The following is a 15,278-nucleotide window of genomic DNA, read 5'->3' as shown; positions in this document are numbered from 1 at the left end:
CTTCTTTCAGTCTTGGTTATTTACAAAAAAGAAAGGTAAAAAAGAAAAAGATCAATTTTTTATTTATTTATAAATTTCATTCACTTTTCATCTCCCTTTTCTCTTCTTCCACAAATCCCTTAACAAACTCAAGATCAAAACACAGCTTTAGGTGTGGGCGTGTAAACATTTCAAAGTACAGTGGCATTATCCAATTTGCAAAAGAGATCCAACACATTGCTACTGCTACAAGTATGATGATAAATTTCACTAACTGTAGCAGAATCCTAATTTTGAACAATTTCTACGATTCTTCATGGTTGTTGATCCATTCATTTTGATGTATACATATATATAGAGCCAAAAAAAAAAAAAAAAAAAAAGCCATGAACACAAAAAGCCAAGACCCAAGTTTGTATTTTCCATAGATACAGGTAAGTTCAGGTTTTACACTAAACAGTATGTACTTTTCTCCAATGACAAATCTGAAACCAACAAACCTATATTCTTCACACTTACTCTCAATGGGGAGCCCATTCACCCAACTCATATGTTACACAATACCTTTCACAAATACACACACACACATATATATATATATATTGGAACAAACAACTGGTAATTATTGCTCAAACATCCAACGGCACTACTTGGTTACCTGGTGATGACCTGGTGGTTTATACATCACACGTAGGCGCCTGGTAATTTCTGTGAATGATGGGCGTACAATGGGATCAGGGGCCCAACACTGCTCCATTAACAATTTCCATTCAGGGTCACAGTAGCTTGGCACAGTTGGCCTCAGTGTGTTATTGACAATACCTCCTGCAACCAAGGAGAGAGGTTGTCAAACTGCAACAGTAACGTTACGGGAAAAGCAGAAGATTGGCATTTTTGCCAATGTGATGTGAGATTACAGGCTAAAAACTTCACTGTGATTCAACAATGGTAGAGCCAGAAAATTTATCCAGGAGGGGCAACCACTAATCATAACTTTGGCGAAAAAAAATTGTAATCAACAATAATGAAAGAGTGGTGCTACATGCACTAATTGGTATACTAATTAATGTACCAACATATGCTATGACATTGTCATTTCAAAATTATGGACCCCGCCCATTATACAAACTACAAGACCTAAAACCTCTAAAATTATGACATATCATTTATTAGTAGACCAATTGGTATACCAATGGGTGCGAATAGTTTTATTCATAATAAAATGATATAAAATGCTCAAGCTGATAATAAACATAAAATTGTAAAAATTCATTAATAAGTTTCAAATGTCTACTTTTAAATTTTATCTAGACAAGATTTATCTTTTAAAAACTTTGCTTGATAATATCAATATCAATGCAATAAAAAATGTCTTTCTCTATGTATAACCTATCTATAATAATAGTTACCAGTTTAAGTAATCTCATAATCAATATAGTTCACATAATCACACAATCCCAAATCATAGATTCAATAATCTTAAAAAGTATTTTATGGGATTAATGAAGGGGATTCTAGTTGGAAAAAACCTATAAAAATGGAAAAAGAAAAGGGAGGGTCTATGAAAGATAAAGGAGCATATATAAATTTTCAAGAGGGGCACATTGAAGAACTTTTCTAAACTTATAGACAAACATATAATTTTCCAAATGTTCCCCTCCTCCCCTCCTCAGGCTTAAGTAGATCCAATCCGCCAATGGATTCAAGGTACATTATTTATTGAAAAGCATAGATCAACGCAAGTTATTTTTGTACTGTAAATTATAAGGATGATAGAAGATAGTCTTACCACTTTGTGTATTATGCCAAAGGTTAGGTGTATACCCAATTTTTCCCCTCCCAAACACACATTAACGTGTACTAATTAGGCGTTGTTTTTCTTTTTTTAGAAGATAGTCTTACCAAATGACAAGTAATTCGCTTTTTGTTTCCTATGGTTGATATTCGGTTCATAAAAATTCAATTTTTTTACAGCTTGCTCTGATACTTGTTGATTGGCAACACAGGCTATTCACTTTTATACTTTAATTGGTCTTTTTGTTAACCCATGTCACAATGTTTTCTGCTTAGTAGTTATTTTGTCCTAAGAAAAAATCAGCCATTATAATCCCTATATTCATCATTACAAGGTACCAATTCTCCTCATCTTCAGTATGTAAAACAAAAATACATTAAAAGATGTTGAAAAGTTTAGGCAAGTAAATATAATCAACTGAACATGGACTCAAGCATGTATGCACTTCTAATTAAGTAGACTTATCAAAAAGGAGAGAAAGAAGGGGAGGGAAGTTATGAACAAACCTATGATAGCTCCATAATGCATATTTGCATAAGGCTCCTCACCAGTGAGTATCTCCCAAAGGACAATCCCAAAGGAGAACACATCAACCTGCCATAAACAAAAAGTTGGTCACAAATACTTCCAAGGAGCATGCATCTCTAGCCCTTTTTTCCTATTTGATTTCATTTAAGAACTCTGATCCTTTATCTTTCTTTTCATCTATGAAGCACCGGTACTCCTAAAATGTTGCCGTACAAGTACCGGGTACGTACTTGGTACGGGTACGCGTACCGGTACGGCTGCACGCATATCGGGTACGGCCAAAAGGGGTCTGGTACGTCTGGTACATTTGGGTACGGCATGGGTGCGGAGGGGGTACGCCATGGGTACGTTCCGGGCAAAAAATACTCAAAAACTACATGTATACATACATAGAGAGAGAGAGAGAGATAACCTCGTGCTTTAAACACACCATAAACACATCTATAGAGGGAATCGAGAGAGAGACAGAGGAGATGGAAGAGATCGAACCTGATAGTGTAGAGAGGCGTCGCCTATGTGCTAGGGCAATGAAGGATTCTAGGGTTTTCTCTTCGATCGATCGATCAATTGTCTCTCTCTTTGACCGATCTTCTACTCACTGTTGATCGATCGTCTTCGTCTCTCTCCTTTCTCTTTCTCTCTCTCTCCGTCTCTCGATCGCCTCTGTTCTCTTGTTCTCTCTCTTCGTCTCTCGATTGCCTTTGCTCTCTCGCCTCTGCTCCTCTTCGTCTTTGACTCTTCTCAGATATATAATATAATATATATAATATATAAATAATATAAGATATATAATATAATATATATAATATAAGATATATAATATAATTGGTGATACATATAATATATAATAATATAACAAATTTTTATATATAATGTAATTGATCATGTATAATATATAATATAATTGATCATATATAATATATATAATAAATTTTATAAATTATAATTTTTATCATATATAATAAAAATATATATATTTATTGGCGTACCGCAGCCGTACCCGTATCATACTTTTTTGAATTTTGACGTATCGACATACCCGCACTCGTACCCGTACTGTACTCGTACCCGTACCCGTACCCGTACCCGTACCCGTACCTGTGCTTCATAGCTTTTCATACAATTCCTTCTTTCTTCATAATTATTAATTAATTAACTAAAGGAAAATTATGGATGACAAAATGAGAAATGAGAACCATTAGAGCACCCAACTTTGAAGTCATTAACAAATTTAGCACTGGGAAACTATAACGTTTAGAGCCATCCTCAATCAAATTCTTCTCTTGATTGAAGCTTTGTTCAAGGTAGAAATTCATTGGTATGAACCGATAAGAATTTTGAACTAATGACCAGAGTCATGCATTCCTATTCTGCCATGTTTTGAGACAGATCAGTAGAAACTACTTTTAGACCTTCCTTTTACACTAGTATAAATAAGATACGACTGGGTAAGAACTCACCTTTTCAGAAACCTTACTGCTGCTACCATTTAAAAGCTCTGGAGCCATCCATGGAAGGGTTCCCCTAACACCACCAGTAACCAATGTATTCCTTTTAATTTTTGACAAACCAAAATCACCCACCTGGACAAAGAATATATTAGAGGTTGGCTTGGTTTGGAGCCAGAAACCACGAAAACATCTTGGCCCTATTATGCCACCAACATTAATCATATGTTCCAAACCATTTGAAAGAATCTTGTTCCTGCTACAGTAAAAACAAAAATGAATTGCAATACCACTACGTTGTTACCTTGCAAATGGGCCGTAAAGGATCTTTTAAGTTCACCAGCAGGTTATCACATTTTAAATCGAAATGCACAATATTCTTTGAATGTAGATACTCCATTCCAAATGCCGCATCCATTGCAATTATGAGCCGCTTGCGACGATCAAGCTGCCTGAATATTTAATACATTAAGGACAAAGAGGATAAAAAAAAAGAGTGCAAAGTACAGTAAGTGTAAGGTTTTTAAGAATTAAGATATTACCTATCCTTGCAAAGTAAAACATGTCTAAGAGAACCATTCACCATGTATTCTGTCACAGTGGCAAGTGTTCCTCCTGGTCCATCCTGCACCACACCATAAAATGCCACCACATTGGGATGGTGAAGCTTTGAAAGAATATCAGCTTCGCGCCAGAACTCCACCGTCTGCAAGAATGATTGCTAGTTATCTAATGCAGAATCAGAAGAACTTAAATAGAAAATCTCAATCCTCCTCAGTGAGACAAGGTTCTAGAAAATAAGAACTTGCAATGAACTATTCAAAATGCCTGATCTCAACTATACGGGTCCTTCCAGTTTGTAGTCAGATTCATCTTGCAATAAAAATGCAAATGGTTACCTTAGGCTTGAGTAGCACACCTGAAACTTTTTTTTGGTTTATGTAACTCTCTGTTTCATCCATCAAGCAAACAGGACAAAAAATATTTGATAAGATAAATGCATAGAAGCTCACCAGTCTCTCTTGTTCGGATGACCGCCCTGTGAAACAGCTTTTCTTTATTCGTTTAATGGCAACATCTGTTCCCCTCCATTTTCCATGATAAACAGTCCCGAAAGTTCCAGAACCCAATTCCTTCAACTCTTCAAGATCTTCGTTCTTGATGATCTGCTTCAGCAACCATATTTGACAATCAACCGCTAGTGACTCAAATTAATTGAGCAGTCACAAAAACAAATAAAATTAATTATCGTTTTAAAATATTTTTCATTATGCCTAATATTTCTTCTGCCAACCAACCAACACGTTGATGAATCTCCCATTTGCAACAAACAAAACATGGCATGTTACGGTGAAGAACGTGTTACCGTGAAGAATGTTTCTTTCTCTTTGTATTTTAGGAACAGCATGATGAGGAGAGGAACATTAAAACTGTCACCAGAAAAAATAATCTAAATTGTATTCAGGTTTCCTCATTTGTGAAGGCAGATAATAAAAAGCCAAAGGCTTGAGTGAACAAGTGGCTTTTCTACCAACCTTGGAAAATTCCAGATAGAAGTACTCATCAAGAAGAGCTAATCAGAAAGAGAGGGGAGAAAAATACTTGCCTAATGAACTAACCAACCAAGGGCACACTAATAGTTTGTTAGAAAACACAACATAATCTGTTCAACAACCAAGGAGTCTACAGTTATTTTACACACAGGCATTGATGTGGAGGAAGCACAAGTAGCAGAAAAGATGCACCAGTAAGCAATAGTGGAGGCGAATGTGCTACTCGGGCAATTCAACTTGTGATTTAGGTGCAAAGCATTGGTAACATTTTCTGTGTTAGCAGTGGTAATGACACCGTAGATGAAGACTCTGCTGGTGGCAGCGTCAAACTGCCATCAATGGTGAAGGTGGTATTTTTCAGCAATAGAGATGGTGGTTGCATGTTGGTTGGTAAAAGGCAATGGTTTCCTAAGCAGTGAATTTAAGGTACAACAAAATTCTTTCTTTTTCTTCCTTTTTTTTATGCTACTTTGCTTACACGAAAGAGCTTTCGATGTTCAAACCAAACACGACATTTTTTATCCAAACTTTTCTTGTTTTTCCCCTTCCTAGAGCAAAACAATATACTCCATAACGCTATCCGCACAGCACTTTAATATTATTTGTAGGAATATGAAGTATAAAAGATAGTTTTAAAATAACAGGTTTACATCTTTTTTTTCTTCCAGGATCAGCCCCAAAAGGAAAACCCACAGCACATAATTGCCATAGTAAATGCTATCAATACCAGCAAGATACTCTTTTATTGTTTTTTTTATTTTTTATAACGAGTACATACCTGCAAGGTGCTAAAATCCAACTCTTCCACAGAAGGATCCACAAAGGGAGCCCCAGCATTCTGAGCTTCTAACTTCCCATCCTTCGAATGAGAAAATTTCATTAGAAATAGGACAGTCATCAAGCGCACCAATTCAGTTAACGGTATGTATTATTAATATATAAGTACCTCAATATCAGATTCTAGTATTCTTGGGTTCACCAAACCATCAAACTGCGTGCTTTCATTGCCATTAATCTGACTGTTCTCTGGATGCAGATCCATAGTGTTAGGTCCAACTGCACCAGATGACTGTGGCTGGAAACTAGACTCATAATCGATATGTGAATCCATATAACTCATGGCAACTCCTTCAGTTTTCAAGGGCGGAAAACTATAATCTATTGGTGCTCCTTTGGTATTGGTAAGCGGGTTTGAGAAACCAAGGTGATCTTGATCCATAAGAGAAATGTCTTTTCTAACAAAATCACCTTGGACCAGCTTCTGGAAGAATGACCAACGCTTAGGCTCGTGGTTCTCCATGTTCAAGCTCAAGCCAGATCCATCACCATGCAACGGACCAATTCTAGTCAGGTCCTCAAAATTTCCAGCCTCGGAGAAAATATCAGTTAAGAAATCAGGAGGGAAACGATCATTAATATCGATAAGTATGTCCCCCTGCTCAGGAGTGCCACCACGAGTAGACTCCCCTTGAGAAGGAGCTATAACTGGGTTCTCAACCTTAGCAAGTGATTGTGCATGCCCCTCGGTATTATTCCCATTGTTCTTTTTAACAGTTACTTCAGCCCGATGAGACTCTGTGACCTTAGAAGCAGAATCCTCCTGTCGCTTACCAGAAGGTCCTCGGCTTAGTGCTGGATGATTCATTGCAGATGTTTCTTTGTCAATGTCTGAGTGATCTCTGTGATTATTCACAACCCGGGCCATTTCATGGCCATCCACAGGTGCAAGCGCTACAGGCTTTAACACGGAATTCTGAAACTTTGACTCAAAAGCCTCCTCAGAAATCTTGGAATTCATTTTGTCGACATAACCAGCTGCCTCATTATACTTGTGAGATTGTGCTGGTCCATCTTCCACAACTTGAGGATTCATATACAATGGTTTTACAGATGAGACAGACTGCTCTGTCTGGAAAGCCACATTCCGATCATGCATCATATCAACTGATTCTACCATTTGATGTGACCGATCAGAATGCACATGACTTATAAGAAACTGAGGATCAAAAGAATCATCAGATTTTGATAAACGATTCAGTTCTGCTTGCTCCCTGGGAATTCGCTCAGAATGAAAAACCCGCTGAGGAACCACTGGTGGTTCAAGATAGGTAAATTCAGCAGAATCAACCTTGAATTCATCATATCTGGGAGCAAATGGTGTGACAGACGCATTGAAGTGGTCGTTTTCATTAAATTTATCCGAGTTCTTTTCATTTAAAGCTCCAGGGGGAATTGCATCATGTACAGGTTCCTCATGCTTCTTATGCTTTTCTGTAGGCAACAAAGATGCTCCTGTGTCGGCTACAAATTTGACATCTGAAGCTTCCCTAGGAACATAACTGGGAACAGAGCTTTCAGTTGGATGTGAAGAAACAATGCATTCCTTTTCTAGATTTACATTTTTTCCCAGTTCACTCATTTTCTGGACTGAGCTATCTCTCTTCATTTTTGCCTCCTTTACAAGAACTTCCTTCTCTAGAGAGCGATTTTTTCCAAGTTCCCTCATTGTCTGAACTATGCTCTCTCTTTTCGTTTTCTCGTCCTTTTTTGACACTTCTGGGTCCTGAATATGAGAGCCACTGTATGTCTGCTGCTGAGCTGATCCTTCCTGTCTAGTTATATGCCCGTGCAAAGGTATCGGAACTGTGTTTTCAACAACCGGTGCATATGAAGAGCAATGAGAAACATAATCATATTGCAATGGACCAGATGATGGAACAGTAGTTTTGCTATCTACATGACGAAGGTTCTCTCTAGGAGGAAGAGTAGGCACCATTGGCACTTCTCCTCCATGATCCACCATCTGACCCTGGTAAGCCTGTGGGATGGATTCATAAGCATTAGCAGAACTTGGTGCCACTGGCTTAGAAGATCGATTTGTTGATACAGGCATTCCAGCTGCCAAAGGTGCAGGTATAGCCACACCTAATTCATCTGCAACTCGCCCTGTCTCCCTTTCAACATTTAATTTCAATAGCTCATCCAAATTGTTTTCTAAAGTGCTTCCCAACCCAATTGAGTTCTTTCTTGATCCTAGGTCCATGCCATTCACTGCAACTACATATTGAATTTCAGAATCACCCTCCATACTACCCAGACCCAGCTGAGAATCATCCAAATCACTGCTAGAAAAGAGAAACATCCTGAGTTTCTTTGATCCTCCATCTTCAACCACATTACATTCCTCCATCATATTTTGAAGGTCCTCATCACAAGACACAGATACCAATGCATCAAGATCCTCACCAGGAAGCTGATATTTAATTGTATGAGCTTGACTGCAAATTGTCAACGTTTTCTGCATCAGCTCCTGCCAGGAAATGCCCTTGCTTACCCGAATGATACGTGTTTCACCTCCAACGTATCTAAGCTTTCCATCACTCGGACGGGGCAAAATTTTACCACCAAAACTGCAGAGAAACTTGACCTTTGTTGATGAGTTATCAGAAACTTCTGACGAGGTATAAGCATGAGCTCCCCGACTACTGTCATTTCTTGATGAGGTCCGAGGTACTGATTGTGTGGACTCACAGTACCCTTTGTCTTCATGTGCAGAAGAGCCCCTCCTTTCATATTCATGGGCACGGCTTTTATCCATTGAGGAGATCATAGAGATATCTGATCTGTTTTCAGAACCTGCATGACTGATTCCCAACGCTCCCTTCAGATCTGTATAACTAGTTGCACTGTTAGAATCACCAGAAGGATTTGGAATTAAGTGTTGCCTTGAATTCACCCTTTCACGCATGAATTCAAACTCCTCACCAGTCTGAATAGAATAATTGAGCACAGGTCTAGCACCAACTGGTATATTGAACTCTGGAGGTCTCATATTAGTATTAATGGAACTAGATGGATCCTGAAAAAATCTTTGATTTGTAGAACCAAGTCCCTCATTTCTAGGTTCCACAGAACCGTATCGAACTTGCTCATAGGTTTTATGCTGCTCCATCATACCTCTTCCTGTATTTCTCTCCATTTAGCCCAACTGCACTGTACAAACACCCTAAAAGAAATACCATAAATGTCATAGCGATGCATTATCATCAAAAACTCTGTGCTCGTTCCAGTACATCGCCGATCACAAACTTCGTTAGCAAAGATAAATCTTTCCCAAAATACAGAATTATAATTCTCAACCAGGGATTCTGAAATAAGAAATGACCTTTTGCTTATTTCTTAAGTCGGTTAGCCTGCAGGGAACTCCTCTAGCTTAACTTTTAGGCAATCAATTATCTTCCCCGAAGAAGATAGGAAACTGCAAAGCACAAGAAACCAGGACAGAGAAAACAATAAATCACCACACAACGAAATATCAGACTTTAGAATGTTTCACAGAAACTGACTAAAGGATGCTGCAGGAGTATGCAGAAGAAAGCAACAATTCAGTTACCACTGGATGTGCAATTGGTAGCTCTTCTCAGGGTGAATTTCTCCACCAAAATTAGTCCCAGTGAAACGTCAATGATATTATACAAGCACCATTTAGCATGCATAGCTTGGTGCCTCAAGGTTATGATATTAGAAAAATATTTTCCAAGAATGGAGTACTTAACAGGAGGATATCAAGTTCAAGATGGGAAACACAGTAATCCCCATGCCCTTTACCATTGTAAGGGATTATAAAATCCAAGGGTGACTCAATATCTCTCAAGGGAAAATAAAAGTGTATGGAAGATGAAACCTTCCATATGCAAAACTCCAAACGAATTTTTTATTTTTGGGTAAGCAATGCAAAACTCCAAAAGGTGAGCAGTGGAATGCTTGAAAGTATTAGTAATGGGCCCCGTGTATTACTTATCCCCTGAACTTCATCCCCCTTAATCCCAACCCGGCATACAAACAGGACCCATATAGTTGAATGTGAATGCATTAAAAAATCCAAGGGTGACTTAGCACACAAGATAAAATGAAAGTGCATGGAAGTTGAAACCTTCCATATGCAAAACTCCAAACAAAATTTTTTTTTTTCCCGGGATAGTAACGCAAAACTCCAAAAGGTGAGCAGTGCAATACTTGAAAGAGTCTTAGTAATGGGCCCCTTCATCCCCCCTAATCCCATCACGGCATACAAACAGGGCTTTTATAATTGAATGTGAATGCATTGAAAATGTTTGCCATCCTAATAAATTGAGTTTTCGAAGATCGACTACCAAGATATAGTGGAAAGTATACTCTTCATATGTAAAATATGTATACATATATACTTTATATAGAGAGAGACTTAGCACACAACAGGCACAAAAATAACCTAGTAAATACATATGCATGAGAATCGAAATCGACTATAATATATTTATTAACACAAATCTAAGCACGCACCTTACATGTGAACCAAGAAAAGACCGAAACAATAACACCCATCATCAGAATCAATTAAACTTTAGCCTCTAACTACTAAAACCCTAAATTGCAAACACAGAAATGATCAGCTCATCAAATAAACAAAGTCCTCAGAGCTTCCAGAGAGTTATTTTACCCATGTATACAATCAAACAGATCGAATTCACCCAAAAAAACTTGCGATTCCGATCAAAATTAAGAACTTTAGTGAAATTCAACAGCTGATCAACACAACAAAGTGAAAATTCAACAGTATTGATCAATAATTGATGAAAGTAAAATTGAAAGATTGGATTAGTACCTGAAACAATCCCTAAAATCCCAAGACTCTCTCTCTCTCTCTCTCTTTCTCTCTCTAAAAACTCTCGTTTCTGTCTCTACAAGCTAAAAGGGATCAACTTTCCACTCAACATTCTCTCTCTCTCTCTCATTCTCATTGAATGGAAATGTTTAACACACTCATATTTGATTTTGACTATATAAAGCAACCAATCATCAGGATACACGTGGCAATGTGGTCCTACGGATATTGTGTGATTGGACCGTGAGGGAAAGATCTGGTGCATCAATGGGCCTTGGCCCGGTGGGTTGAGGGTGTGAACCCAGGTTTGGGCCGTAGGCCTGCCTGTTGTGGATATGGGCATATTATTTGATTGTTTAATTTTTTCGTCAATCAGGTTTTAGGTTTGCTACCATACAAAAATAGAACTCCTTTTTTTTATTTTTCAAAAATATGACTCTTGGATGGAATGTTTTAGTATCATTTTTGTTTGGGTGCTTCAGCAATGAATCCAATTTTGGATTTCTATAGTCTAAATTTGTCTATAAGGACATGTTTTTGCGCAATGACCAAAAATACTCATACATATATAAATGTTGTTTAAAAATCAAAGCCCTAGTCTTTCAAAACTAGTGCCTGTCTCTCTCAATCTCTCTCCCTCGTCGTCGCTCCACCACCACTCACCCTCTATCTTTTCATCACTATTTTTCTCGCCGACCACCTAACTGAGATCCTATCGCTGCTGTAGGCAATGGCATTCCTCGATACTCATCCAGAGGTTCTTGCTAAGGTTCGCCATGAGACAATGGTGATCTGGTCGTCAGAATTAAACACACCGATCTCCACTGATTATTGAGAGAAATGAAGTACACCGAGGCAGTGGCGCGTGAGGTTGTAAGAATACACGCTTCGACGGCTTTTGTACTTCATGTCATCAATTCATGGAGGATAGGCAAGCAAGCCGCACCCAAGGGGTTTGATGTGAACAAGTTGCCACTGGCGGAGAATGAGGTGGGAGAGATCTCTCATAACTCTTTCGCTCTCTCTTGACCCCCTTTTTTTGTGGTGTTAGATCAAAGAAACCCTAGCTGATCTGACACCACCGTAGCTTCGATCTCTAACTCTCTCTATGTGTGAAGATAATGACGATGATAATGATTAATTGTATGATGATACCGTAGTTTTTTATTTTTTATTTTTGGTTGAGATTTATGTTTATGTTTATGTTTTTGTTAAGCAAGTAAGAACGATAGAGAATAAAGATTTGAATAGAGAAACAAAAAAAAATTGGAACATATGGGGTTTGGTTTGGATTGCAACCAAAGTTTTAAAAAGTAATCGCAACCGTTATGTAACGGTTGTGGTGGTTATTGCCACCTGTTATGGCCGCTATAACGGTGTGACGGAAATTCACATGTATAACGGCCATTTTAATGTTATATAACGGCCGTAGCGATACTGTAATAGCCGTAATAGTTCGTTAAACGTCGTTACACCCAATATTTCAAAATATGGCGTTACATAACGGTTGCAGCGGTAGGCACCGCATGTTACCCCTGCTTTTGCGGTGTGATTAAAATTCACAGGTGTATCGGCCGTAGCAGTTGTCATGGCGGTCGTAACGGTGCCATAACGGTCTGTTACGCACCGTTACGTAGTAGTCCTGAACTGCTTCTTTCCAAAAGAAGAAGAAGGAAAAAAAAACTGAAAATGGGGGAAGATGGATAGAGGAGAAAAGAAAAGATGGAGGAGTAAGAGATAGAGAGAAATAAGAGGGAAGATGAAGAACATGTTATTCATTTGTTGAAATTGTAAAACCTATGCTATCGTATTCAGCTGCTATCACTCAACCGTTTTGTTTGTGTGTGTCTATCTATATATTGTTTGAAAATAATAATAATAATAAGTGTGGTCATTATCTATTTAGCTTGGTTAAAATATTACTTTTGTTATCTAGGCTTTTATTTATTCTCTTACTTTTGTTATTGTTTATCTTATATATAATAGTTAGTGATTGATTTTTTTGTAAAATATCTAGAAAATATAACACCTATAATTATACATTAATACATATTTTATACATGTTAATATTTTTTTTATTAGTTTATTTTACTTTTATTTACAGGTTATCCAAAAAGAAAATGAATATTCAAATGATCCAAATCTAAAAAAAAATATATACATATATAATTTATTTTTAAATTTTTGTACAATTACATTAGCATGTATAATTTAATTTTTAAAACTATTCAAGTTAAAATTTGCGTATACTTCCACAAGTATAATAATTAAAAAAATAATTTTATACATCTAAGTCCAATATATATATTTTTTCCACAAGCGTAATATGGATTTATGACATATAAAGTCATTAATTATTAAAATAAAATATAAAAAACTCAGTTTATAGTAATTTAAAAATATGAAATATATTGGATCCTACTTAAAAATTGATCAGTATTTATTTTAAAACCAATAAATATGATTATGAAAAATAATAATAATATGCGTATTGGTAAGTTTTTTTTTTCAAATTGTGCGAAAAATAAAAATTTACGGTTCCGGTTACTACAATGGTTATGCTACAGTCTTTACATCCTGCAACAGCAACCACACCACTGCCACCGTTACAGTGACCACAACCGATTTTCAGAATCTTAATTGCAACATATAGGTGTTGGTTTGGCTAGATCGAAAGGTGTGAAAATTTAACAAATAGTGAGAAAAAAAAAAATGGAGAGAGGAACAGATAAAAAGAGAAAAGTTTGAAAATGATATGAATTTGAACAGAAAGAAAAAATAGGTTATACAAATTTAACAGATAAAAAAATATTTGAATAGATAGACAAAAAATTTTAACATATAGAGAAAAAAAATTAAACAGATAAATATAAATTTGAACAGATAATCAACGAAAACTCAAACAGATAAAAAAAAGTCAACAGATAAATTAAGGGGATAAAATTGAAAATAAAATGCTCTTTCAAAACAACAAAATGACTTCTCACCAAACTATTTTCATAAATGGTGGACTTCAACAAAAAAATATTCACTGGACTTAATACTTTAGACCATTTTTACTTTGGACTTTTTAACAATTATCTCTTTTTTTTTATTATTTTTTTTTTATACGACGTAGGAAATTTTTTAGTGGTTTTTTTTTTCGAAATTAATTTTTCAACAATTTTTTTCTTAGAAAAACCTATAGTTTAGGAAACATTGATTTTTTTTTTTCGTAAACATATTTCACATTAAAAAATAAATAAATAAGACAGTATAAAAAAATTATGGATTTAAAAAAAAAATATTATTTTGGTTTTTAAAGAACAAAAAATAAAAACAAATAAAACAAAATTTTGAATGAATTTTCTTTATCTATGATGATCCTATTTGATTGAGTTCATTCCTATACAGTGTTTCTATATTAGTTGCATTAACTCTTGTCGGAGTGTTAGGCTAGCCCAACTTATTGGTACTATAATTTGGTTAAACATTCAAAGTTTAAACTTCATAGTGTATCCATCAAATTTGTAGCATAAAACCTTTTACCTAAACAATTATGGGTACGACATATATTCAAAATTTAAAAGACAATATTGATTACATAATTTGTAAATTCATAATTTTAAGTTTAGAAGAAAAGAGAAATGGAAATTTACATACGAGTTTTTCGACATTGCCTTCTATAGTTAGTTTAATGTTAACATCTCAATCATACTAATAACCCAAGTAAAATGTAAAGTTCCATTTACTTGCATTCATATCACAAAAAACATAAGTTAAATTAGCCAATTCAATTTTTTTTTTTCAAATATAAAATTTTGTTTATATCATGGATAATTCTTTTTTAAATTCAAATATTATATACATGTGTATATATATATATATAATAGCAATTTTAAAATTTTGTATTATTTTATGCAAAATCATATAATTAATTTCAAAATTTGGGAAATAAAAATACAAGGAATGAAAATTACAACAAAAGAGTAAAAGCCAAATGAATATAAAGTTATACAAGAAAGATGTAATTATGTGTTCTGACTATTATAATTTGCAAACACTAATCCTTTTAAAAGGTTTGTGTAATATATTGAATATTGACTATTATAATTATATGTTGATGATGTTCATAATGAATAAAACATGCATCATGCACAAGGTGCTACATGCAATCTATCCTAATTAAAATGACTCTGATTACTTACAAATAAGGTACGTTAATGTGCTAGTATTTCTAAACTAGTAAAAAAAAAAAATTAGTATCTCGTTGTTTTAAATCAACTATTATTTATTCTCACAATATATTTGGACAAAATTAAAAGTCGATTTATTTTTAAAGCAATTAGTTT

General features: G+C 35.5%; 1 protein-coding gene across 2 annotated transcripts; it reads right to left on the bottom strand.

The window, feature by feature from the left end:
• Positions 1–382: 382 nt before the first annotated feature.
• Positions 383–11,101, bottom strand: LOC114259643 (kinase superfamily with octicosapeptide/Phox/Bem1p domain-containing protein). Of its 2 annotated transcripts, none has more exons than XM_028199668.2 (9): positions 10,948–11,101; positions 6,250–9,561; positions 6,082–6,162; positions 4,764–4,916; positions 4,293–4,456; positions 4,055–4,202; positions 3,763–3,885; positions 2,281–2,368; positions 383–804 (listed from the first exon to the last, which is right to left on the bottom strand). In XM_028199668.2, the coding sequence occupies exons 2-9, from the start codon at positions 9,280–9,282 to the stop codon at positions 626–628; spliced, it is 3,969 nt and encodes a 1,322-aa protein (XP_028055469.2). In that variant the 5' UTR covers positions 9,283–9,561; positions 10,948–11,101; the 3' UTR covers positions 383–625. The 2 variants fall into 2 exon arrangements, with proteins under 2 accessions (XP_028055469.2, XP_082742232.1); XM_082886106.1 differs by having other exon boundaries at positions 10,626–11,073.
• Between the last annotated feature and the right edge of the window lie 4,177 nt (positions 11,102–15,278).

Source organism: Camellia sinensis, chromosome 9, assembly GCF_055761805.1.
Source record: "Camellia sinensis isolate YWXY chromosome 9, ASM5576180v1, whole genome shotgun sequence".
In the NCBI taxonomy this organism is placed as follows: Eukaryota; Viridiplantae; Streptophyta; class Magnoliopsida; order Ericales; family Theaceae; genus Camellia; species Camellia sinensis.
This window is presented reverse-complemented; position numbering and strand designations above follow the sequence as displayed.

Bases quoted from the DNA above. Each gene is read 5' to 3' on its own strand.
- LOC114259643 (XM_028199668.2), bottom strand. From the start codon at position 9,282: ATGGAGAGAAATACAGGAAGAGGTATGATGGAGCAGCATAAAACCTAT. The intron at 4,203-4,292 runs GTAATATCTTAA...TTAAATATTCAG, and splicing joins GTTTTACTTTGCAAGGATAG to GCAGCTTGATCGTCGCAAGC. The intron at 2,369-3,762 runs GTGAGTTCTTAC...TGTTTATGGCAG, and splicing joins GCAGTAAGGTTTCTGAAAAG to GTTGATGTGTTCTCCTTTGG.